At 38.3% G+C, this 25,758-nt stretch overlaps 1 protein-coding gene across 3 annotated transcripts in view; it reads left to right on the forward strand.

The window, feature by feature from the left end:
• VWA8 (von Willebrand factor A domain containing 8) overlaps positions 1–25,758 on the forward strand; it is a 364,407-nt gene that overhangs the window by 93,778 nt on the left and 244,871 nt on the right. For all 3 annotated transcript variants that reach the window (XM_082365255.1, XM_082365257.1, XM_082365256.1), the window contains 2 exons: positions 8,600–8,760; positions 12,965–13,078. In XM_082365255.1, the coding sequence (XP_082221381.1) occupies positions 8,600–8,760; positions 12,965–13,078 (275 nt within the window). The remainder of the gene's footprint in view (positions 1–8,599; positions 8,761–12,964; positions 13,079–25,758) is intronic.

Below are 25,758 nucleotides of genomic sequence, written 5' to 3' on the forward strand. Positions count from 1 at the left end.
GTGGTTGAAGATTTATAGATAGTTATTTTTAAATTTATCTCTTTTTTGGTGAGAATATTTAAGTTCTAGTCTCTTTTGTAGACATTAAATATTTGTAACTATTTAATTAGAATATGTTACATTTCATAATCCATTCTCTAAAGAATAGTGGGAGTGACCTTTTTTAGAATGTAAATCAGATCATGCCGTTTCTCTGCTTAGAATCTGTCAATGGCTTTCCATTATACTTAAAATAAGAACCCCTAGTCTTGGCTTATGAGCCCTCCATCAGTGCTTTTCTACCTTGGCTGCCTATTAGAAACACCCAAGGAGCTTTGAAAAATGTCCAGTGTCCAGCCCCCACCATTAGAGAATCTGAAGTAATTGGTTTGAGGTGTGACCCGGACTTCAGGATTTTTACAAAAGCTACTCAGTGATTCTAACAGGGAGCCAGGGTTGAGAGACACTGCCCTACCTGATCTGAACCATGCCTACCTCTCCAGCCATCTCTCTCCCTGATGGAGCCTCTGCTGGTTATGTTTCAGCCTCATTGGCTACTTTCAGTCCCTTAAATCTGTCTAGCTTCTTTCTGCTTCAGGACTTTTGCACAATATATTGCCTCAGCCTGGATTACTCTTCCCCTGATTTGCACTTGACCTTTTATCATTTAAGTCACCACAGCTTCAGTATACTTAGAGAAAGCATCCTTGACCCATGGAGCCATTTGCTATCACATTACCCGACATTTTCTGTGCAGCACTGACCACTACATGATCGTGATATACATATATATATATACACACATATTTTTTTTTTTTGCTGCACTACATGGCTTGCGGGATCTTAGTTCCCTGACCAGGGATTGAACCCACGCTCTCAACAGTGAAAGCGTGGAGTCCTAACCACTGGACCGCCAGGGAATTCCCATGGTATATTTTTTTTATTTGCATCTCCTCCCTCCCTCCCTTCTCATCCTCTGTTCCCTTTCCTTTGTCTATTTTTGTTCTCTTCACCTTGGAATGTAAGATCCATGTTTATCTTTTTCAGTGCTGTATCCTCAGCACCTGGATCAGTGACTTGCGTGTAGTAGGCAATCAGTATATGAAGGAATGGATAAATAAATTTGAAAAATTTACATTATTTTTAAAGGATCAGCTCTGTCAACTTTTCTTTACTAATTTTTATGTTTCAATATTACCTTTACTTTAAATTATAAGACAAGAATTTCTTTTGTCATACAGCATTGTTATTATACTTTTATTAGTGTCCTGAACTGTTAACTTAGATTTATTGTTAGATTTAAATTTTAATGTATTAGGATTTTGTTTCTTCAGTTGATTCAGATTCAGCTATTATTAAATACCCACTAGGTGCCAGACATTATCTCATTTAATTATAAAGATATTTTACTCACTTCACCCATTTGTCATAAGTCACAGAATTGTAATTGAAAACCCAGCTTTCCTTATACTGTATCCATTCTTTCAACTGTGCTACTTTCCATGTTGGCTGACTAGAAGGGATCTGAGTGTTGTTAAGTGAGGCCAAATGCTATAACTGCTCCATGTGTCTTTACTGAGTACTGAACAGGTTATTAGCACATGCCACAACTTTGATTTTATACTTTATTTGTTACTATTGGGTTGGCCAGAAAGTTTGTTTGTGGTTTTTCCGTAAGATGTTAACGAACAAACAAACTTTTTGGCCAACCCAGTAATTATTATAACGCCAATATTATTTAAACTAGAATTGATTGCTACTTTCCCACCTGTTCTCCTAACAGAGTCAACCATTTGTGATAAAATGTGGCAAAGTTTGCAGTACCATTTGAATAAAATGTGGTTCTTCAGTTTGTGTGTCCTGGGATTTTACTCTATAACATCTCTGCTTTTTGCCTTCCTTTTTGAAACTGTTCTTACCCTCTTTTATATATGTAGTTGTCCGTGAACATTTCTAAACAAGCTTTCATAAAGTTGGTTTACTTGTAAAAAATTATCCTTAGGTTGTGATTTTTGTTGTGGACAATAGAATCCATTTTGGCTGTCTAAAACTGAGAGGGATTTATTACAGAGTATTACGTAGCTTACAGAATTTCTGGGAGAGATGGGGCACAGTATTTAGATTTTACCCAGTTAGGAATTACAGAGCCTGGAGAACTTCAGCCATAGCTTTCTAGAAGAGCGAGTTTCCTTGTGTTGGCTGGCACTTCACTCTCACTTCCAGTGTTTTCAGTTCCCAGTTTTGTGTATGTGAGAATGCTTGGTAGAACCTGGGTCGTGTACAGAACTCTAGCTGCAAAGCCATCTAAGAAATGATGTTTTTAGTTTTCTAGCCGCTGTACTACAGCAAGGATAGTAGAAGGGATTTGATTGTGTGTCTTCTTGGAATACATATTACATTATTTGCACTTAACACTGAACTTGACTTTATATTTTATTGAATGACTGTATTAAGATGTCCTTTTGTTGGGTCAGTTGTGACACAGTGGGTTTGACTTCTAGTTAGCTTCAGTCAGAAGAATTTTGTTCTATGTTCATGGAATAAATCTTTAGAGTAGATCATCTTGACATAGATCCCACTGGTTACAGTAAAGAGAGCTATAAATGCATCAAAATCAGCTTCTTCCATTAATAGCAGAGTAACTGAAAACAATCATGGTAGTCTTGTAATGCCATCATTATATACATAAAGGAAGCATTTATTATATGTGTGACAGGTTAAAAATAGTTGCTTAAAAAAGAACTTTAGGAAGAAGCATGGAAGAGTTTACAAATAATTTTACAGTGTATGTAAAACGAGGGGCCTTTTTGTTTGAGATCAAACGTAAATGACACAGGAATGTTGGCAGCACGCCTTGCATTTTGTTCACTGAGCGTGCTTAGACTATAAATAATGGCTTCATTTCTATTTTGGGACCTAAAAATTATTAACATTCTGTGTTTATGCAATATTTATGCAGTATTCTGACACTAATAGTTATGGACATAATTAATCCCTTATTGTAAAGTTGGTGGCTTGCATCAGCTTGTCTTGGTGTATTCTTTTATTCCCTTAAATCCCAGATTTTCTTAGTATTTTATACTACTGGCAGGATATTTTCTGGTAGCTACTTTTTGCAGTTATTTATCAAACTAATTACTTATATCCAGGTTTCTCAAGGGAATCTCAGAAAAATTAATGTATACCATTCAAAGGTCCTAAAAACCTTTAAGGAGTATAATTGCTTTAGGGTTCAAATCTATATTCTCTGGTACATTTTGTGCAGTTATGCTTCTTCTCATTTTAATAGGACATTTTTATTTTTAGTAGGGTTTCTCTGTTGCTCAAAAGAGCAAAATTCAAAATGACACAGAATCTTAATATACATATATGGATGTTTTCCAGGGATCTGAATGAGGAGGTGAAATGTTTAAGTTTAGACAATGGTGGCTCTAAAGGAACTAGTTTTCATGTCCTGTTATTTTTAAATTTTTTAAGGAAACAGAAAGAGGAAATGGTTCGGCCTCTATGATATCATTAGCGCTATTTTTATTCTCTTAAGTTCAAAGGTTTCAAGGATAAGAAAAATATATGCAAAACTGAGGGCATTCATCTTTCTTGATTTTTATTAGTGTGCTTTCAAAACGTTCATATGGAATAAGCACATTTCTTCTTAAAATTTTGTCTTTCCATTTGCTTTAGGGATGTGTGTGTAGGCAGGAAGAATAAGGAAATGATATATGTATTTTTAACAATTCCATGTTACAGTATATGTTAAAATAAATAAGGATATTAAAACAACTTCATGGTACTAAAACCCAAAAATTCTATAGACAGAAACAGTTGAAAAAGCTGTTACTCCATTTTAAAGATTAGCTTAATATTGAAATCATGTTACTGACCTATTTCAGACTGTTCTGAAAAAATTCTGTTAATTAAGTTTGACTAGGTTCAGTTGTTCTGTGAAAGTTCAGTTTTACTTTGGTGTCCTTGCACTTCCACACAATGGAAAATAACTTTCACATAATTGAAAATAATTTCTTATTATAACTAATATTATGGAAAGTGGGGGCAATTATCTTTTTAAGAAAAAGCTGGAATTTTCATCTTTTCTCCCAATACAGGTTCTTAATTATGAAAACCAACTACTTTTATTAAAGAGGATACTTTTTTTCCCGTAGGAGGGTTTTTATTCTAATGCACAGATATATTAGAAATGATGAATGGCTCTTTTTCACATGACAGTATGCAGAGACTTGATATGATAAAACTGAACTGAGCTAGTCTTTTAATAAATGCCAGGTGTTTTCCATTTTTTACCCCTCTGAAGATTGAAAAAAGGGAAAATATTTCTGGTCTGTAGTTGTGCTTGACATTAATAGCTTTGAATTCTGTTGGTCTATTACTGCTTGTTGTGTAGCAGCAAATAATTATTTCAGTTTACTTCAGTCAGTAAAAGGGAGTCTCCAACTGCTAGGTTGGAAAAGGGGAGCCGTACAAACTGGTTGTCTTTCTCGTCATCTTTATTAGTAAATATTTACTTATTTGAATGAGGCAAGCATTGTAGACATTGTGTGAATTAACAAGATATGAATGTACTTTGGAATCATCCATCACTACAAAATGAAGTAGTGCTTTTTTATATCTTGTACAGAATGATGATTCAGGATGTGTTGGTATGAGAGTGAGGAATTTTCTCTGTCAAAATTAAAAAAAAAAAAAAATATTACCAGTTGCTAGCCTCAGCTCCTTAGGAGTTCGAACCTCTTATGCCAGAGTCACAGTCTTCATCTCCTCTTCTTGGGCCCACGCAAAAGACTCAAGAGCTGAGTTGGGTTAGAAAACCATCTGTTTTCAGTCTGAAGCTGGGATTTTCAAAATTAACCCCCAATCATTTCTTTAACAGTATGGTTTCAGTGGGATACCTTCTTCATGTTACCTCCTTTCTGAATATCAGTAGAAATGCTTAAAGGAAATAAGGCCTACTCTTTCCTTTTTTTTTTCCTTCTTTTTTTTTCACCTTTTAATTTATACTACTTTGTTACACATTTTATTAATATATATCTTCCTGCAGTCTCATAATTCCTATCAGAATAAGGAAGGAGTATAAATAAATGAGACAAAGTTTCACATTAAGTTAATGTCTCTTTTTTAAAGCAGGGCTTCCCACGTGGGAGTCATTTAAGATATCACCTATGTAATGTTTAATAAAAAATAGGTGGTAAGTCCCACCTTGGATCTACTGAATCCAAATCTTCAGGGTGATAAGGCCTAAGCTTCTATCAATATATTTTCCAGAAGTTCCTCCAGCTGTTTCTGATACATATCTTTGACTTAGAACCACTGTGCTAAAGCATGTTTTCTGTTTGTTTTATGCTCTAGGACAATATGTAATGTAAGTCTATACTGACTGTTTTTCTGGAATAATTAATACCAAGAGTTTTCTTTAAATTTACCTGTTTTTATATTAATTTTCTAAAAGATTTATATATGTGTATATATATATTTGATTTTTTTCATAATTCAATTATGAAAATGAAACAGCAACATTTGTTTCGATTTGTCCTATTTTTCTTGCAAGAGTGATCCATTTCCGGTTCTGTAGCATAGCCATGAGTGTGAATAAGCTCATTTTCACCATGAACCATCTCAGTAAACACTGATGATGATGATAGATTTAGTCTTACATGCTCATATAAATTGCATGGAATTTAAAATTCATAGTTGAAAAATTAGATAACATTAATGAGTTAAGCCAAATTTTGATAATGTGTCGAAGTCGGATCTTTAGGGCTATGTTGCTGAGTTTTGTCAATGAAAAAATGAATCAATAGTCAATCTAAGGAAGAAACGGAAAATTTTACTCGAGCCAACGTGAGGATTATAACCAAGGAGACAGTCTCTTAGAGAGCTCTGAGAACTGTTCCGAAGAGGTAAAGGGAGAGGTCAGTGTGTGTGTGATTTTTTGCCGAAGGGGGTACCTGCAATCAAGCACACATCTCAGTAGAAGGTTGCTGCTAGTCACGAGGAACAGACATCTTAGTTAATAGTTTTAGCGTTTTTCTAAGTATGGGGAAATGCAAGAATCCAGGTTCATAAAAAATTTCTCCTGAAAATATCTAACCACCTGAAGGCCAGTTGTGTCAGTTTCCCCAGAGCACAAAGTGCCTTATCCTGACCTTCACCCTGAATTCCTTTTAGGGTGTATTGTAGGTCAGCGGCTGCAGTGATTACTGACTTGATTCTTGTAGAACTGGATGGTGGACAACATTCCTTATTTTACAATCCCTTCCCTTTTAGTCTTAATTTTGACCAAGGTTTGGGAGGCATTATGTGACCAGTTTGTCCCATGGCAATAGGAATGCTCATTCTCAGGTCAGGCAAGGATTTTGTTCACAGGTCACTCAATGTGCTATAGCTGGACTAGGCCATGTTAGCAGTTGCCAAAAGCCTCTGAACCACCTAGCTTGCTAGTCAGTTTTGGTCTAGGAAAAGGTAGTCCTTTTGTTGCTTCTTCCCATACTAGAGTTACACTATTACACTCATTAATATATAGAACTATATTGATAGAACTATATATTTGATCAATCATTTCAAGGCACCTAATCATCATTAATTTTATCTGAGGCTCAGTCACACCTTTGGTAATGCAGGAAACAGTAATCTTGTAAAATAGAATATAAGAAACATAGACAGTAACATTAATAAGTAAGTATTTAATAAGTATTTAAGTATTTAAGTTCTTAAACTTCCATTAGGTGCCGCCCAGTATCACCCCAGTCATCTGATCAGTCTGTTCTGCACCAATCACTGTCTTTAAGGAAAATGATATATTGGCTTCGTACATGAAGTTCACCAGAGATGTTTGTACGTACAAGGCGAGTGGTGGGTCATTGTAACCCCTCACAGGATTGAGAAAGGAATGCTATCTTCTAAGGAGTTACATGGTTGGCCCCAGAAGAAGAAAAATTGATCTTTATGATTAAGTAAGACTTTCTGGCATTGGGGAGGTCTGGTTAATACATAAAGCAGATGCAAAATGCACACTAGAGGGGAGGGAGGAGGCCCCAACGGGCAGAGAAAAAATTTATGTTTAAATTTTTCTTGTCTTGCCTTAAAATGTGAATTTTTATTGATTTTATTTTTTAAATTTATTGATTTATTTATGTATTTATTTATTTTTGGCTGCTTTGGGTCTTTGTTGCTGCGTGTGGGCTTTCTCTAGTTGCGGCGAGCGGGGGCTACTCTTTGTTGCAGTGCATGGGCTTCTCATTATGGTAGCTTCTCTTGTTGCAGAGCATGGGCTCTAGGCGCACAGACTTCAGTAGCTGTGGCACATGGGCTCAGTAGTTGTGGCTTGCGGGCTCTAGAGCACAGGCTCAGTAGTTGTGGTGCATGGGCTTAGTGGCTCCGAGGCATGTGGGATCTTCCCGGACCAGGGCTTGAACCCATGTCCCCTGCATTGGCAGGGGGATTCTTAACCACTGAGCCAACAGGGAAGTCCCTGAATTTTTATTTCATCAGTTTGAATATTATTGTTTCTCAAGTGTCATTATGATTCAATATAAGCCTATTTGTACTTCCCAAGTCAGTACTTTTTTGATAGTGAGAAAATTGAAATGATTAAGACTTACATTTTAATCTTGATTTCAGTACAGATTTGTAGCCACTGTGAATATAAACAAATTCATTCACTTTGCATCTTCTTAAGACTGAAGTTGGGTATCAAAGAATTTCCAAAGCCTTTAAATTTTTGGATAAAATTGACTGTTTAACTTTTGTTTGATATAAGTGTTACAGAATTTATCTGAAGTTGATAACACAAAACAAACTATTATCTTCAACATTAACACATGCAAGAAAAAATTATTCATATTATATAGCACCAAAATTTTTTATCGTAAGTAGATGTTTATATGCCACTACTATTAATAGCTTGCTTAAACCTGTTACACTGTTTTAGCACTAGTACATTGTCTATGTGCTTTAAAAAATTGCACAACATTGTAAATCAACTGTACTCCAATAAAAATTAATTTAAAAAAATTGCTTGTAAGTGCCGTGCTATTGTTTGTCAATTCCTGTACCTCATCTGATGGCTGTCCTCCTCAGTTTCCTCCATTTTCAAGCCTCTTTAAATGAGTCACTCTGGTGGTTCCTAGCATGGCTTTTCAGGAGAACTCAACTGCAAGAAAATGCACATCATTGATAAGCATCTCCTCCCAGTGAGTCTGTATGGCCTCTAATTCTTAAAAAGGAATCCATATATTTTGGCCCTTTCAGGAGTAAAGCCGATTGAGTTAAATTCCATTAAAGTTGGGTAGAAATTACTGCCATCATCTGTGTAGATACCAAGTGAACATTTTAAAAGAGGGGGAAAATGCTAAATAAAATAGAGAAAACAAAACAAAACAAAACAAAACCCGTACTATATTATGTGGCTGAGTAATAGGAAAAAAATTCAAATGACCAAGAAAAGCTTCTGAATATCTTTCTCCTTGGATTGGAGAAGATGACTCCCCAGTTGTTGTATGGAATGTTATATTCAGAGAGAGGTGACTCTAAAGCTAAAGAAACTATCCTCCATGTCTTAAAAATTAATTCTGCATTTTCTTTGGTGGGTGTTGGGGATTGGTTTCAGGATATGACAGCGCGTGAGCTGCTGCAGCAGAGATACACGCTTCCAAATGGAGACACTGCCTGGCGGTCCTCACCCCTTGTAAATGCTGCTCTGGAAGGGAAGCTGGTCCTCTTGGATGGCATTCACAGAGTCAATGCGGGTACATTCGCTGTATTACAAAGGTCTGTATGAGTCACACACACAAAAACACACCTCGTAAGCAGCAGATGTGGAACTTTCTCAATCTTCTAATTTAAACTGGGTTACATAGTCCCTGAGGAATTTATAATTCTATATCCAAGTAGAACAGCAGATGTTTTTATTGTTGTAAGCACAGTAGAGTAAAACTTCAAATAATGAACATTTTGGGAAAAGCCACCGCCATAGCAAAATTCTGTGTGTAAGAGCTGAAAAAAGAAAACGTTTAAGTAGTAATTTTGAAACTTTATGTATGTTGATGGATATATGCAATAAGTCATACAGCTGAAGTTTCTGCAGTTTGTCAAAGCTTCACTGTTTACAAGCTCCTTTTCAATCCTAAATCTAAATTATTGGTGATACTGTTGGCATTTTTTTCTTTTTTGAGAGAGAAAATATAGTTCCTTATATAAAATGTGTAATAGCTCTTTGATTATATTTTCTATAGGCTAAAGTTCACTTTGTGTTTACAAATTTGAACATTTGTGTCACTGTTGTTTTCTTATTTCAGTGTAGGTGGGGCAAATATCCACACATTCCTAGTTAACTTCTCTTTAATGTTAAGACTTCATGTGTAACTTTCATGGAAAATATTCCCATCTTGTGTCACTTCGGGAGATTAATGATACCATTTTTGTTTGTTTGTTACATCTTGATTCTATCACTTGTAGACATTGTTTTTAACTTTTAAATCTAAATTTTAACTTACTGGGAAATTTCAAATAAGTAAAATAATCTAGTTCCCCAACTAACCATTCAAAAGTTTTTTGTCCTTGACAAGACGCAAAATACTGAGTGTAATTAAGGATTCTAAGAACACTACGTTAATCCCGATTCAATTTGAGAGCACTTAAAAGTAATAATAACAAACTTCCAGTGATTTACCATAAACATTCTATAGATTTACAGTATTTTTCTCTTCTAAACGGGCAAATGCAAACACAAACAAAATAATACCTACTGCCTCTTTTTACTGGCTATCTCTTGCCTGTTAGGCCAAGTAGTGGTAATAGCAGTAGCAGCTACCATTAATTGAGTACTCTCTCTACACCAGGCATTATGCTAAGCCAGTATTTCTCAGATTCGCAACCGTGGAATCTCCTTGCGGGAATGAGGCTTAAAAATTACTGATGCCTGGGCTCCACCTCCTCAAATTCTGATGTAACTGATCCAGGATGAGGCCTGGACATTGGCATTTTTAACTGCCTCCCAGTAGATTCTAATGTGCAGCTAAGATTGAGAACAACTATGTTCTCATATGTGAAGCATGTGCCTTACATTAGCTGTTCAATTTTCACAGCAATACTGTGAGGTTGGTATTATTGCCCTAGTTTTATAGAAGATAAAATTTAAACAGGCGGATTAGTTCTTCCCCTTCCCAGTCCATTCAGCTAATAAGGTACAGGGCTGGGACTTGAACCCAGGTCTGAGTGACTCCACTGCCCATGCTCTTAACCTCTGCATTATGGAGTCTCTCCTCTCCTCAGTGCTCACCGAGCGGAGGTCTGTGGGATGACGGTACTGTGGGCATCAGGAAACTTTAGTGGTTGGTTTAAGACCTAGAACAGCAGGTTTCAACCTCTGCAACATCTGGAAGACAATGCTGTTTGTGCTGTGGATGGCTAGGTCCCATCATAGTTGGTATATGAAATAGGATTAATTATTTCGTTGTAAAGATTTTAGATATTTTAAATCCTATAATTGCAAAGATAGAAATATTTTGATAATACTATGCCTTAAGGAGTTATGTTAGATTCAAGGGAATATGTACCAGCTGCCTTGTTCATTAATATTTACCTTATGGTTATCCTGAGTCAATCATTCAGCTGTTTCTTTTTTTTTTTTTTTTAGTTGTTTTACAATGTTGTGTTAGTTTTTATTTTTAACATCTTTATTAGAGTATAATTGCTTTACAATGGTATATTACTTTCTGCTTTATAACAAAGTGAATCAGCCATACATATACATATATCCCCATATCTCCTCCCTCTTGCGTCTCCCTCTCACCCTCCCTATCCCACCCCTCTAGGTGGACACAAAGCACTGAGCTGATCTCCTTGTACTATGTGGCTGCTTCCCACTAGCTATCTATTTTACATTTGGTAGTGTATATATGTCCATGCACTCTCTCACTTCGTCCGAGCTTCCCCTTCCCCTTCCCTGTGTCCTCGAGTCCATTCTCTATGTCTGCGTCTTTATTCCTCTCTTGCCCTTAGGTTCTTCATAACCATTTTTTCTTTTTTTTAGATTCCATATATATGTGTTAGCATACGGTATTGGTTTTTCTCTTTCTGACTTACTTCACTCTGTATGACAGACTCTAGGTCCATCCACCTCACTACAAATAACTCAATTTCATTTCTTTTTTATGGCTGAGTAATATTCCATTGTATATATGTGACACATCTTCTTTATCCATTCATCTGTCAATGGACAGTTAGGTTGCTTCCATGTCCTGGCTATTGTAAATAGAGCTGCAATGAACATTGTGATACATGACTCTTTTTGGATTATAGTTTTCTCAGGGTATATGCCTAGTAGTGGGATTGCTGGGTCATATGGTAGTTCTATTTTTAGTTTTTTAAGGAACCTCCATACTGTTCTCCATAGTGGCTGTATCAATTTACATTCACACCAACAGTGCAAGAGGGTTCCCTTTTCTCCACACCCTCTCCAGCATTTCTTGTTTGTAGATTTTTTGATGATGGACATTCTGACTGGTGTGAGGTGATACCTCATTGTAGTTTTGATTTGCATTTCTCTAATTAGTGATGTTGAGCATCCTTTCATGTGTTTGTTGGCAATCTGTATTACCTTCTTTGTAGAAATGTCTATTTTGGTCTTCTGCTCATTTTTGGATTGGGTTGTTTGTTTTTTTGATATTGAACTGCGTGAGCTGCTTGTAAATTTTGGAGATTAATCCTTTGTCAGTTGCTTCATTTGCAAATATTTTCTCCCATTCTGAGGGTTGTCTTTTCACCTTGGTTATGGTTTCCTTTGCTGTGCAAAAGCTTTTAAGTTTCATTAGGTCCCATTTGTTTATTTTTGTTTTTAGTTTCCATTTCTCTAGGAGGTGGGTCAAAAAGGATCTTGCTGTGATTTATATCATAGAGTGTTCTGCCTATGTTTTCCTCTACGAGGTTAATAGTGTCTGGCCTTACATTTAGGTCTTTAATCCATTTTGAGTTTATTTTTGTGTATGGTGTTAGGGAGTGTTCTAATTTCATTCTTTTACATGTAGCTGTCCAGTTTTCCCAGCAGCACTTATTGAAGAGGCTGTCTTTTCTCCATTGTATATTCTTGCCTCCTTTATCAAAGATAAGGTGACCATTTGTGCGTGGGTTTATCTCTGGGCTTTCTATCCTGTTCCATTGACCTATATTTCTGTTTTTGTGCCAGTACCATACTGTCTTGATTACTGTAGTTTTGTAGTATAGTCTGAAGTCCAGGAGCGTGATTCCTCCAGCTGCATTTTTCTTTCTCAAGATTGCTTTGGCTATTCGGGGTCTTTTGTGTTTCCATACAAGTTGTGCAATTTTTTGTTCTAGTTTTGTGAAAAATGCGACTGGTAGTTTGATAGGGATTGCATTGAATCTGTAGGTTGCTTTGGGTAGTATAGTCATTTTCACAATGTTGATTCTTCCAATCCAAGAACATGGTATATCTCTCCATCTGTTGGTATCATCTTTAATTTCTTTCATCAGTGTCCTATAGTTTTCTGCATACAGGTCTTTTGTCTCCTTAGGTAGGTTTATTCCTAGGTATTTTATTCTTTTTGCTGCAATGGTAAATGGGAGTGTTTCCTTAATTTCTCTTTCAGATTTTTCATCATTAGTGTATAGGAATGCAAGATTTCTATGCATTAATTTTTTATCCTGCTACTTTACCAATCAGCTGTTTCTTTTCATTTCCTTCCTTCTTCCCCTTTCTAGCTCCTCCTCCTCCTCCTCCCTATTCACATCTAGTAACCATGACTGCTGTTCTCCAGGACAGACACCAACAGTTTTTGCCAAGTATAACAGCACTAGCCAACTTAAAATTTCAAAAGGTGCATTTAACAAAATTGCTAGACTCAATTGCCAGTAATAATACATATGACTAAAATATTAAGTGACTGATGCTACCTCTAATAACTTCAATGTTCAAAACTGATTAATATATTTCCTGACCTTCCCCCTATCCCATTAGATTGATCCATGACCGAGAGCTAAGCCTCTATGATGGCTCTAGGCTGCTGAGAGAAGATCGGTATATGCGTTTAAAGGAGGAGCTACAAATGTCTGATGAGCAGCTACAGAAGAGGTAATTTGGGGTATACTACTCTTATTCTTACTGTCAAGTGTACCTTTTTAAAAATTATTCTTCTAAACCTAGGGTGAAGCCAAGATAACTTTGAACAGCTTAATAATTTGGTGTCCTAGACAAGATCATGTTTTGGCACTTTTTAATACTTGAGTTTGCTATCCAAGATGTACTCTGTACTTTCTGCCTTACTTTTACATAAGTGGTTAAACATTTTATAAGAGCATTAGTTTTAAGAAGATAATCCCTCTTCTGCTGTCCGGAGCAATTCAATTTTGGCCCCAAACTTATTATCACTTCAGAAAAAACAAAAAGGGAGCCTCACAGGTAATTGGGCCTACCCTCCTAGGAAGTGATCAGTCATTTCTGCAGTTTGTCACCTGTTGCAAGATTACCCTTTGTGCCTTATTTTAACATTCCTTCCAGAGCTGTAACAACCAAATTCAAAGTATGAGATTGGATTGGATCCTGGATCAGGAGATGAAATGAAAACAGCTATAAAAGACATTTTAGGACAATTGAGGAAGTGTAGATGATATTGAATTAATATTAATTTTCTTAGGTATCATAATGGTACTGTGTTTATGAAGGGGTTGACCTAAAACAAATAGACTTCCAGTTGTTTCTCCAGCAAAAATGCGTTTATTCAAGATCAACAAAGAACTGCAGTTTAGGATCTCTAACCATGGCAAGACATGTGCAAGTCCCTATGCAACAAGAAGAGGAGGAAGGACTCTTCTAAAAGGGAAAACGGAAGTCGGTAGAGCTATAGTGAACAAAGAATCCATTGGAGGAATTGAGAGTTCAAAGTGTAGTGGCTTTACATTGGCTGAGTCCTGACAGTCTCTCCTTGGCTGAGCTCTTGCCAGGCAAGAAAAGGAAGTTTTTCTTCTTCCTGTTGGGCTCTGCCATTGTCACAGGGCGTGGGAGCTCCCTCTTCTGGCCTTCCAACTACTTAATTGAGGTTTCTGTCTAATGACTTTTTTGCAAAGGAGAATATTTCTATTCCTAGGAGCCGTATGCTGAAATATTTAAGGGAAAAAATGGAAAGATGTCTACAATTTCTCCCTCAAATCTGAATGAGATCCTTTTGAGTAGAATAATCTTGGTTGTAGGTTTTTCTCCTTCATCACTTTAAATATGTCCTGCCACTCCCTTCTGGCTTGCAGAGTTTCTGCTAAAAGATCAGCTGTTAACCTTATGGGGATTCCCTTGTGTGTTACTTTTTATTTTTCCCTTGCTGCTTTTAATATTTTTTCTTTGTATTTAATTTTTGATAGTTTGATTAATATGTGTCTTGGCGTGTTCCTCCTTGGATTTATCCTATATGGGACTTTCTGTGCTTCCTGGACTTGATTAACTATTTCCTTTCCCATATTAGGGAAGTTTTCAACTATAATCTCTTCAAATATTTTCTCAGTCCCTTTCTTTTTCTCTTCTTCTTCTGGGACCCCTATAATTCGAATGTTGGTGTGTTTAATATTGTCCCAGAGGTCTCTGAGACTGTCCTCAATTCTTTTCATTCTTTTTTCTTTTTTCTGCTCTGCAGTAGTTATTTCCACTATTTTATCTTCCAGGTCACTTATCCGTTCTTCTGCCTCAGTTATTCTGCTATTGATCCCTTCTAGAGAATTTTTAATTTCATTTATTGTGTTGTTCATCACTGTTTGTTTGCTCTTTAGTTCTTCTAGTTCCTTGTTAAATGTTTCTTGTATTTTCTCCGTTCTATTTCCTAGATTTTGGATCATCTTTACTATCATTATTCTGAATTCTTTTTCAGGTAGACTGCCTATTTCCTCTTCATTTATTAGGTCTGGTGGGTTTTTACCTTGCTCCTTCATCTGCTGTATGTTTCTCTGTCTTCTCATTTTGCTTAACTTACTGTGTTTAGGGTCTCCTTTTCACAGGCTGCAGGTTCGTAGTTCCCGTTGTTTTTGGTGTCTGCCCCCAGTGGCTAATGGTGGTTCAGTGGGTTGTGTAGGCTTCCTGGTGGAGGGGACTAGTGCCTGTGCTCTGGTGGATGAGGCTGGATCTTGTCTTTCTCTTGGGCAGGTCCACCTCTGGTGGTGTGTTTTGGGGTGTCTGTGACCTTATTATGATTTTAGGCAACCTCTCTGCTAATGGATGGGCTTGTGTTCCTGTCTTGCTAGTTGTTTGGCATAGTGTGTCCAGCACTGGAGCTTGCTGGTCATTGAGTGGAGCTGGGTCTTGGCATTGAGATGGAGATCTCTGGGAGATTTTCACCGTTTGATATTACGTGGAGCTGGGAGGCCTCTTGTGGACCAGTGTCCTGACTTGGCTCTCCCATCTCAGAGGCACAGCTGTGATGCCTGGCTGGAGCACCAAGAGCCTGTCATCTACACGGCTCAGAATAAAAGGGAGAAAAAAAAGAAAGAAAGAAAGAAAGAAGATAAAATAAAATAAAATAAAATAAAGTTATTAAAATAAAAAATAATTATTAAGAAAAAAAATTTTTTTAAGTAATAAAAGAAAAGAAAAATATCGGACAGACAGAACCCTAGGACAAATGGTAAAAGCAAAGCTATACAGACAAAAATCACACACAGAAGCATACACATACACACTCACAAAAAGAGAAAAAAGGAAATATATATATATATCGTTGCTCCCAAACTCCACCTCCTCAATTTGGGATGATTTGTTGTCTATTCAGGTATTCCACAGATACAGGGTACATCAGATTGATTGTGGAGATTTAATCCGCTGCTCCTGAGGCTGCTGGGAGAAATTTCCCTTTCTCTTCTTTGTTCGCACAGCTCCTGGGGTTCAGCTTTGGATTTGGCCCCGCCTCTGTGTGTAGGTCGCCTGAGGGCGTCTGTTCTTCGCTCAGACAGGACGGCGTTAAAGGAGCAACTGATTCGGGGGCTCTGGCTCACTCAGGCCGGGGGGAGGGAGGGGTACGGATGTGGGGCGAGCCTGCGGCGGCAGAGGCCAGCGTGACGTTGCAGCAGCCTGAGGCGCGCCGTGCGTTCTCCCGGGGAAGTTGTCCCTGCATCATGCGACCCTGGCAGTGGTGGGCTGCACAGGCTCCCAGGAGTGGAGGTGTGGATAGTGACCTGTGCTTGCACACAGGCTTCTTGGTGGCTGCAGCAGCAGCCTTAGCGTCCCATGCCCATCTCTGGGGTCCATGCTGATAGCTGCGGCTCGCACCCGTCTCTGGAGCTCCTTTAAGCGGCTCTCTTAATCCCCTCTCCTCGCGCACCAGGAAACAAAGAGGCAAGAAAAAGTCTCTTCCCTCTTCGGCAGCTCCAGACTTTTTCCTGGACTCCCTCCCGGCTAGCCGTGGCGCACTAGCCCCTTCAGGCTGTGTTCACGCCGCCAACCCCAGTCCTCTCCCTGGGATCCGACCTCCGAAGCCCGAGCCTCGGCTCCCAGCCCCGCCCGCCCCGGCGGGTAAGCAGACAAGCCTCTCGGGCTGGTGAGTGCTGGTCAGCACCGATCCTCTGTGCGGGAATCTCTCCGCTTTGCCCTCCGCACCCCTGTTGCTACGCTCTCCTCCGTGGCTCCGAAGCTTCCCCTCTCCGCCACCCACAGTCTCTGCCCACGAAGGGACTTCCTAGTGTGTGGAAACCTTTCCTCCTTCACAGCTCCCTCCCACTGGTGCAGGTCCCATCCCCATTCTTTTGTCTCTGTATTTTCTTTTTTCTTTTGCTCTACCCAGGTACGTGGGGAGTTTCTTGCCTTTTGGGATGTCTGAGGTCTTCTGACAGTGTTCAGTAGGTGTTCTGTAGGAGTTGTTCCACATGTAAATGTATTTCTGATATATTTGTGGGGAGGAAGGTGATCTCCTCGTCTTAATCTTCCACCCTCTTGAAGCCCGACCCCCATTATTTTTTATGGCAGAGTATTATTCTGTTTCATATATATATATATGTATATATATGTGTGTATATATATATATATATATACACACATATATATATACACACAAACCACATCTTCTTTATCCATTTATTTGTTGATGGGCACTTAGGTTGTTTTCATATGGTGGCTATTGTAACTAATGTTCCTATGAACATTGAGGTGCATGTATCTTTTCAAATTAGTATTTTCATTTTCTTTGGCTATATACCCAGGAGTGGAATTACTAGATCATATGGTAGTTCAATTTTTAGTTTTTTCTGAGGAACCTCCATACAGTTTTCCATAGTGGTTGCACCAATTTACATTCCACCAACAGTGTACTAGGGTTCCCTTTTCTCCACATCCTCACCAACATTTGTTGTTTGTGGCCTTTTTGATGCTGGCCATTCAGATAGGTGTGAGGGGATATCTCATTGTGCTTCTGATTTTTGTTTCTCTAATGATTAGCAATGTTGAGCAACCTTTTCATGTGCCTTTTGGCCATCTGTAAGCCTTTTTGGAAAAATGTTTATTCAGGTCTTCTCCCATTTTTCAATCGGGCTGTTTGGTTTTTTCTTGGTATTGAGTTGTATGAACTGTTTGTGTATGTTCGATACTAATGCCTTATCAGACATATCATTTGCAAATATCTTCTCTCATTCCACAGGTTGCCTTTTGGTTTTGTTAATGTTTCTTGTTGGTTTGTCGTAAACGGCCTTTATTATGTTGAGATATATTCACTCTATACCAACTTTTTTTTTTTTTTTTTTTTTATGGCTGTGTTGTGTCTTCGTTTCTGTGCGAGGGCTTTCTCTAGTTGTGGCAAGCGGGGGCCACTCTTCATTGTGGTGCGTGGGCCTCTCACTATCGTGGCCTCTCTTGTTGCGGAGCACAGGCTCCAGACACGCAGGCTCAGTAATTGTGGCTCATGGGCCCAGCTGCTCCGCGGCATATGGGATCTTCCCAGACCAGGGCTTGAACCCGTGTCCCCTGCATTGGCAGGCAGAATTTTAACCACTGCACCACCAGGGAAGCCCACTCTATACCAACTTTGATGAGAGTTTTTATCATGCATGGATATTGAATTTTGTCAAGTGCTTTTTCTGCATCTATTAAGATGATCATGTGATTTCTAACCTTACTTTTCTTGATGTAGTATATCATGTTGATTGATTTGTGGATATTGAATCATCCTTGCATTCCTGGAATAAATCCCACTTGATAATGGTGTATGATTCTTTTTATATATTGTTGAATTTGCTTTGGCATTATTTTGTTGAGAATTTTTGCATCTATATTCATCAGAGATACTAGCCTGTAAGTTTCTTTTTTCTACTGTCTTTGTTTGGTTTTGGTATAAGGGTAATGGTTGCCTTGTAGAACAAATTTGAGAGTGTTCCCTTCTCTTTAATTTTTTGTAATAATTAGAGAAGGATAGGTATTAGCTCTTCTTTATGTGTTTGGTAGAATCCCCTGTGAAGCCATCTGATCCTGGACTTCTGTTTGCTTGGCAGTTTTTTGGTTACTAATTCAATTTCACTACTAGTGATTTGTCTGTTCAGATTGTCTATTTCTTCCCGATTCATTCTGGGAAGATTCTTTACGTCTAGAAATTTATCATTTCTTCTAGGTTATCTAATTTTTTGTCATTTAACTGTTCATAGTATTCTCATGATTTTTTTTTAATCTCTGCGACATTGGTTGTAACTTCTCTTTCATTACTTATTTTGTTTATTTGGGTCCTCTTTTTGTTTTCTTGATGAGCCTGGCTAAAGGCTTACAATTTTATCATTAAAAAAAAAAAAAAGACAGCACTTGGTTTCATTGATGTTTTCCATTGTTTTTTTGGTCTCTATTTTACTTTTTTCTCTCCGATTTTTATTTTTCTTTTCCTTCTACTGACTTTGGGTTTTGTTTGTTCTTCTTTTTCTAATTCCTTTAGATGGTAGCTTAGCTTTGAGAATTTTCTTGTTTCTTGAGGTAGGCCTGTATTGCTATAAACTTCCCTTTTAGAACTGCTTTTGCTACCTCACGTAGATTTTGGTAAGTTATGTTTTTATTTTCAGCTTGTCTTGAGATATTTTCTGATTTTCTCTTTAATTTCTCCATTGATCCATCAGTATTTTAGTAGCATGTTGTTTAGTATCCATGTGTTTGTGTTTTTCCCATTTCTCTCCCTATAATTGATTCTAGTTTCATACCACTGTGGTTGGAAAAGATGCTTGATATAATAGTTTCTATACTCTTAAATTTGTAGAGACTTGTTTTGTGGCTTAGAATGTGATCTGTGCTGGAGAACGTTACATGTGCACTTGAAAAGAATGCATATTCTGCTGTTTTTGTGTGGAATGTTCTATATATATCTGTTAAGTCCCATCTAGTCTAATGTATTTTAAACCACTGTTGGCTTATTGATTTTCTGTTGGGATTATCTGTCCATTGATGTAAGTAGGATGTTAAAGTCCCTTACTATTATTGTATCATTGTCCATTTCTCCTTTTATGTCTGTTAATATTTGCTTTATATATTTAGGTGCTCCTATATTAGGTGCATATATGTTAACGAATGTTATATCCTCTTCTTGTATTGCTCCCTTTATCATTATATAATGCCCTTCTCTGCTTTTGTTATAGACTTTGTTTTATTTTTAATTTTTTTTAGATAACGGTGCTCATAGATGAGCTTGCATTCTTTTTTTCTTTCCTATATTTTCTTAGTTTTTTTTTTTTTTTCTTTTGCCATGCCAAGCAGCATACAGGAACTTAGTTTGCCAACCAGGGATTAAACCATGCCCCCTGCAGTGGAAGTGTGGAGCCCTAACCACTGGACCACCAGGGAATTCCTAGACTGTTTTAAAGTCTACTTTGTCTGATATGAGTATTGCTACCCCAGCATTCTTGTCATTTCCATTTGCATGAAATATCTTTTTCTATCCCCCTTTTTTTTTTTTTTAAATTTTGTGGGAGTATAGTTGCTTTACAATGTTGTGTTAATTTCTACTGTACAGCAAAGAGACTCAGTTATACGTACAAATATATCCCTTCTTTTTTGGATTTCCTTCCTATTTAGGTCACCACAGAGCACTGAGCAGAGTTCCCTGAGCTATACAGTAGGTTCTCATTAGTTATCTATTTTATACATAGTATCAATAGTGTATTTATGTCAATCCCAATCTCCCAATTTATCCCACCCCCCCTTCCCCCCCTTGGCATCCATACGTTTGTTCTCTATGTCTGTGTCTCTATTTCTGCTTTGCCAATAAGATCATCTATACCATTTTTCTAGATTACACATATATGCATTAATATACAATATTTATTTTTCTCTTTCTGACTTACATCACTCTGTATGACATGCAAATCAAAACTACAATGAGGTATCACCTCACACCAGTCAGAATGGCCATCATCAAAAAATCTACAAACAATAAATGCTGGACAAGGTGTGGAGAAAAGGGAACCCTCTTGCACTGTTGGTGGGAATGAAAATTGATACAGCCACTATGGAGAACAGTATGGAGGTTCCTTAAAAAACTAAAAATAGAACTACCGTACGACCCAGCAATCCCACTACTGGGCATATACTCTGAAAAAACCATAATTCAAAAAGATTCATGTACCACAATGTTCATTGAAGCTCTATTTACAATAGCCAGGTCATGGAAGCAACCTAAGTGTCCATCGACAGATGAATGGATAAAGAAGATGGGGCACGTATATACAATGGAATATTACTCAGCCATAAAAAGAAACGAAATTGAGTTATTTGTAGTGAGGTGGATGGACCTAGAGTCTGTCACACAGAGTGAAGTAAGTCAGAAAGAGAAAAACAAATACTGTATGCTAACACATATATATGGAATCTAAAAAAAAAAAAAAAAAGGTTATGAAGAACCTAGGGGCAGGACAGGAATAAAGATGCAGATATAGAGAATGGACTTGAGGACTTGAGGACACGGGGAGTGGGAAGGGTAAGCTGGGATGAAGTGAGAGAGTGGCATGGACATATATACACTACCAAATGTAAAATCGATAGCTAGTGGGAAGCAGCCACATAGCACAGGGAGATCAGCTCAGTGCTTTGTGACCACCTAGAGGGGTGGGATAGGGAGGATAGGTGGGAAACACATTTGGGAGGAGATATGGGGATATATGTATATGTGTAGCTGATTCACTTTGTTATAAAGCAGTAACTAACACACCATTGTAAAGCAATTATACTCCAATAAAGATGTTAAAAAAAAAAACTACAGTGAGGTATCACCTCACACCAGTCAGAATAGCCATCATTAAAAAAATCTACAAACAATAAATGCTAGAGAGGGTGTGGAGAAAAGGGAACCCTCTTGCACGGTTGGTGGGAATGTAAATTGATACAGCCACTATGGAGAACAGTATGGAGGTTCCTTAAAAAACTAAAAATAGAACTATCATATGACCCAGCAATCCCACTACTGGGCATATACCCAGAGAAAACCATAATTCAAAAAGACACATGCACCCCAATGTTCATTGCAGCATTATTTACAATAGCCAGGACATGGAACAACCTAAATGTCCATCCACAGAGGAATGGATAAAGGAGATGTGGTACATATATACAATGGAATATTACTCAGCCATAAAAAGGAATGAAATTGGGTCATTTGTAGAGACATGGATGGACTTAGAGATCATCCCCTCACTTTCAAGTCTGTATGTTTCTTTACCTCTGAAGTGAGTCTTTTGTAGGCAGCAAATAGATCCGTCTTGGGTTTTTTTGGTTTTTTTTTAAATCTAATCAGCCACCGGTGTCTTTTAAAGTGATTGTTGGTAGTTATGTACTTATTACCATTTTGTTACTTGTTTTCTGGTTATTTATATAGTTCTTCACTGTTCTTTTCTTCTTCTTTTAGTTTCTCACCTTGTGGTTTGATGATTTTCTTTAGTGGTATGCTTTTTTTCTTTCTCTGTAGTTTTTGTGTATCTCTTGCAGTTTTTGATTTGTGGTTACCATAGGCTTCATATATGTTGACATATATCTTCTGGTTTTAAACTGATAGTCAATCAAGTTCAAATACATTCCAAAAGATCTACATTTTTTAATTCCCCTCCTCTATGTTTCATGTTTTGGATGTCATATTTTATATCTTCTTGTTTGTCACTTCACTGTTTATTGTAGTTATAATTGATTTTATAGTTTTTTGTCTTTTAATCTTCATACTAGTTTATTTAAGTGATTGATCCACAGCCTTTACTATATATTTGCTTTTACTACTGGGACTTTTCCTTTCCTATAAATTCTTGCTTTTTGTTGCCTTTTCTTTTCCACCTACAGAAAATCCTTTACAGTTTCTGTTAGGGTTGGTTAATACTGATGAACTGTTTTAGTTTTTGCTTGTCTTAGAAATTCTTTGTCTCTCCTTCAATTCTAAATAATAATCTTGCTGGGTAGAGTATCCTAGGGTGTAGGTTGTGCCCTTTCAGTACTTTAAATATAACATGCGACTCCCTTCTTTTTTTTTCTTTTAACATCTTTATTGGAGTATAATTGCTTTACAATGTTGTGTTACTTTCTACTGTATAACAAAGTGAATCAGCTATACATATACATATATACCCATATCCCCTCCCTCTTGTGTTTCCCTCCCACCCTCCCAATCCCACCCATCTAGGTGGTCACAAAGTACTGAGCTGATCTCCCTGTGCTATGTGGCTACTTCTGACTAACTATCGATTTTACATTTGGTAGTGTATATATGTCCATGCCACTCTCTCACTTCGTCCCAGCTTACCCTTCCCCCTCCTCATGGCCTCAAATCCATTCTCTACATCTGTGTCTTTATTCCTGTCCTGCCCCTAGGTTCATCACAACCTTTTTTATTTTTAGATTCCATGTATGTGTGTTAGCATACGGTATTTGTTTTTCTCTTTCTAACTTACTTCACTCTGCATGACAGTCTCTGGGCCCCTCCACCTCACTACAAATAACTCAGTTTCATTTCTTTTTATGGCTGAGTAATATTCCATTGTATATATGTGCCCCATCTTCTTTATCCATTCATCTGTCGATGGACACTTAGGTTGCTTCCATGTCCTGGCTATTGTAAGTAGAGCTGCAATGAACATTGTGGTACATGACTCGTTTTGGATTATAGTTTTCTCAGGGTGTATGCCCTGTAGTGGGATTGCTGGGTCGTACGGTAGTTCTATTTTTAGTTTTTTAAGGAACCTCCATACTGTTCTCCATAGTGGCTGTATCAATTTACATTCCCGCCAACAGTGCAAGAGGGTTCCCTTTTCTCCACACCCTGTCCAGCATTTATTGTTTGTAGATTTTTTTGATGATGGCCATTCTGACTGGTGTGAGGTGATACCTCATTGTAGTTTTGATTTTCATTTCTCTAATGATTAGTGATGTTGAGCATCCTTTCTTGTGTTTCTTGGCAATCTGTATATCTTCTTCGGAGAAATGTCTACTTAGATCTTCTGCCCATTTTTGGATTGGGTTGTTTGTTTTTTTGATATTGAGCTGCTTGAGCTGCTTGTAAATTTTGGAGATTAATCCTTTGTCAGTTGCTTCATTTGCAAATATTTTCTCCCATTCTGAGGGTTGTCTTTTCATCTTGGTTATGGCTTCCTTTGCTGTGCAAAAGCTTTTAAGTTTCATTAGGTCCCATTTATTTATTTTTGTTTTTATTTCCATTTCTCTAGGAGGTGGGTCAAAAAGGATCTTGCTGTGATTTATATCATAGAGTGTTCTGCCTATGTTTTCCTCTACGAGGTTAATAGTGTCTGGCCTTACATTTAGGTCTTTAATCCATTTTGAGTTTATTTTTGTGTATGGTGTTAGGGAGTGTTCTAATTTCATTCTTTTACATGTAGCTGTCCAGTTTTCCCAGCAGCACTTATTGAAGAGACTGTCTTTTCTCCATTGTATATTCTTTCCTCCTTTATCAAAGATAAGGTGACCATATGTGTGTGGGTTTATCTCTGGGCTTTCCATCCTGTTCCATTGACCTATATTTCTGTTTTTGTGCCAGTACCATACTGTCTTGATTACTGTAGCTTTGTAGTATAGTCTGAATTCCAGGAACCTGATTCCTCCAGCTGCATTTTTCTTTCTCAAGATTGCTTTGGCTATTCGGGGTCTTTTGTGTTTCCATACAAGTTGTGCAATTTTTTGTTCTAGTTCTGTGAAAAATGCGACTGGTAGTTTGATAGGGATTTCATTGAATGTGTAGATTGCTTTGGGTAGTATAGTCATTTTCACAATGTTGATTCTTCCAATCCAAGAACATGGTGTGTCTCTCCATCTGTTTGTGTCATCTTTGATTTCTTTCATCAGTGTCATAGTTTTCTGAGTACAGGTCTTTTGTCTTGTTAGGTAGGTTTATTCCTAGATATTTTATTCTTTTTTTGGCAATGGTACATGGGAGTGTTTCCTTAATTTCTCTTTCAGATTTTTCATCATTAGTGTATAGTAATGCAGGACATTTCTGTGCATTAATTTTGTATCCTGCTACTTTACCAAATTCATTGATTAGCTGTAGTAGTTTTCTGGTAGCATCTTTAGGATTCTCTATGTATAGTATCATGTTATCTGTAAACTGTGGCAGCTTTACTTCTTGTTTTCTGGTTTGGATTCCTTTTATTTCTTTTTCTTCTCGGATTGTTGTGGCTAAAACTTCCAAAACTATGTTGAATGATAGTGGTGAGAGTGGGCAACCTTGTCTTGTTCCTGATCTTAGGGGAAATGGTTTCAGTTTTTCACTATTGAGAATGATGTTGGCTGTGGGATTGTCATGTATGGCCTTTATTATGTTGAGGTTTCTGCCCAGACAGGATGGGGTTAAAGGAGCTGCTGATTAGGGTGTTCTGGCTCACTCAGGCCTGGGGGAGGAAGGAGTACGGAATGCGGGGCAAGCCTGGAATGCGGGGCAAGCCTGCGGTGGCAGAGGCCGGCGTGAGTTGCAACAGCCTGAGGCACGATGCGACATGATGTTGCAACAGCCTGAGGCACCATGCGTTCTCTCGGGGAAGTTGTCCCTGGATCACGGAACCCTGGCAGTGATGGGCTGCACAGGTTCCCGGGCGGGGAGGTGTGGATAGTGACCTGTGCTTGCACACAGGCTTCTTGGTGGCTGCAGCAGCAGCATTAGGTCTCATACCCGTCTCTGGTGTCTGTGCTGATAGCCATGGCTTGCTCCCGTCTCTGGCGGTCGTTTTGGCGGTGCTCTGAATCCCCTCTTCTCCCGCACCCCGAAACAATGGTCTCTTGCCTCTTAGGCAGGTGCAGACTTTTTCCCAGACTCCTTCCCTGCTTGCTGTGGGGCACTAGCCTCCTTCAGTCTGTGTTCACGCAGCCAACCTCAGTCCTCTCCCTGGGATCTGACCTCTGAAGCCCGAGCCTCAGCTCCCAGCCCACACCCGTCCCGGCGGGTGAGCAGACAAGCCTCTCGGGCTGGTGAGTGCTGGTCAGCACTGATCCTCTGTTCGGGAATCTCTCTGCTTTGCCCTCCGCACCCCTGTTGCTGCACTCTCCTCCGTGGCTCTGAAGCTTCCCCCCTCCACCACCCACAGTCTCCACTGGCGAAGGGGCTTCCTAGTGTGTGGAAACCTTTCCTCCTTCACAGCTCCCTCCCAGTGGTGCAGGTCCCATCCCTATTCTTTTGTCACTGTTGTTCTTTTTTCTTTTGCTCTACCCAGGTACGTGGGGAGTTTCTTGCCTTTTGGGAGGTCTGACGTCTTCTGCCAGCGTTCAGTAGGTGTTCTGTAGGTGCTGTTCCACATGTAGATGTAATTCTGATGTAATTGTGGGGAGGAAGGTGATCTCCA

This window comes from Balaenoptera borealis (assembly GCF_965194805.1).
Source record: "Balaenoptera borealis genome assembly, chromosome: 18".
In the NCBI taxonomy this organism is placed as follows: domain Eukaryota; kingdom Metazoa; phylum Chordata; class Mammalia; order Artiodactyla; family Balaenopteridae; genus Balaenoptera; species Balaenoptera borealis.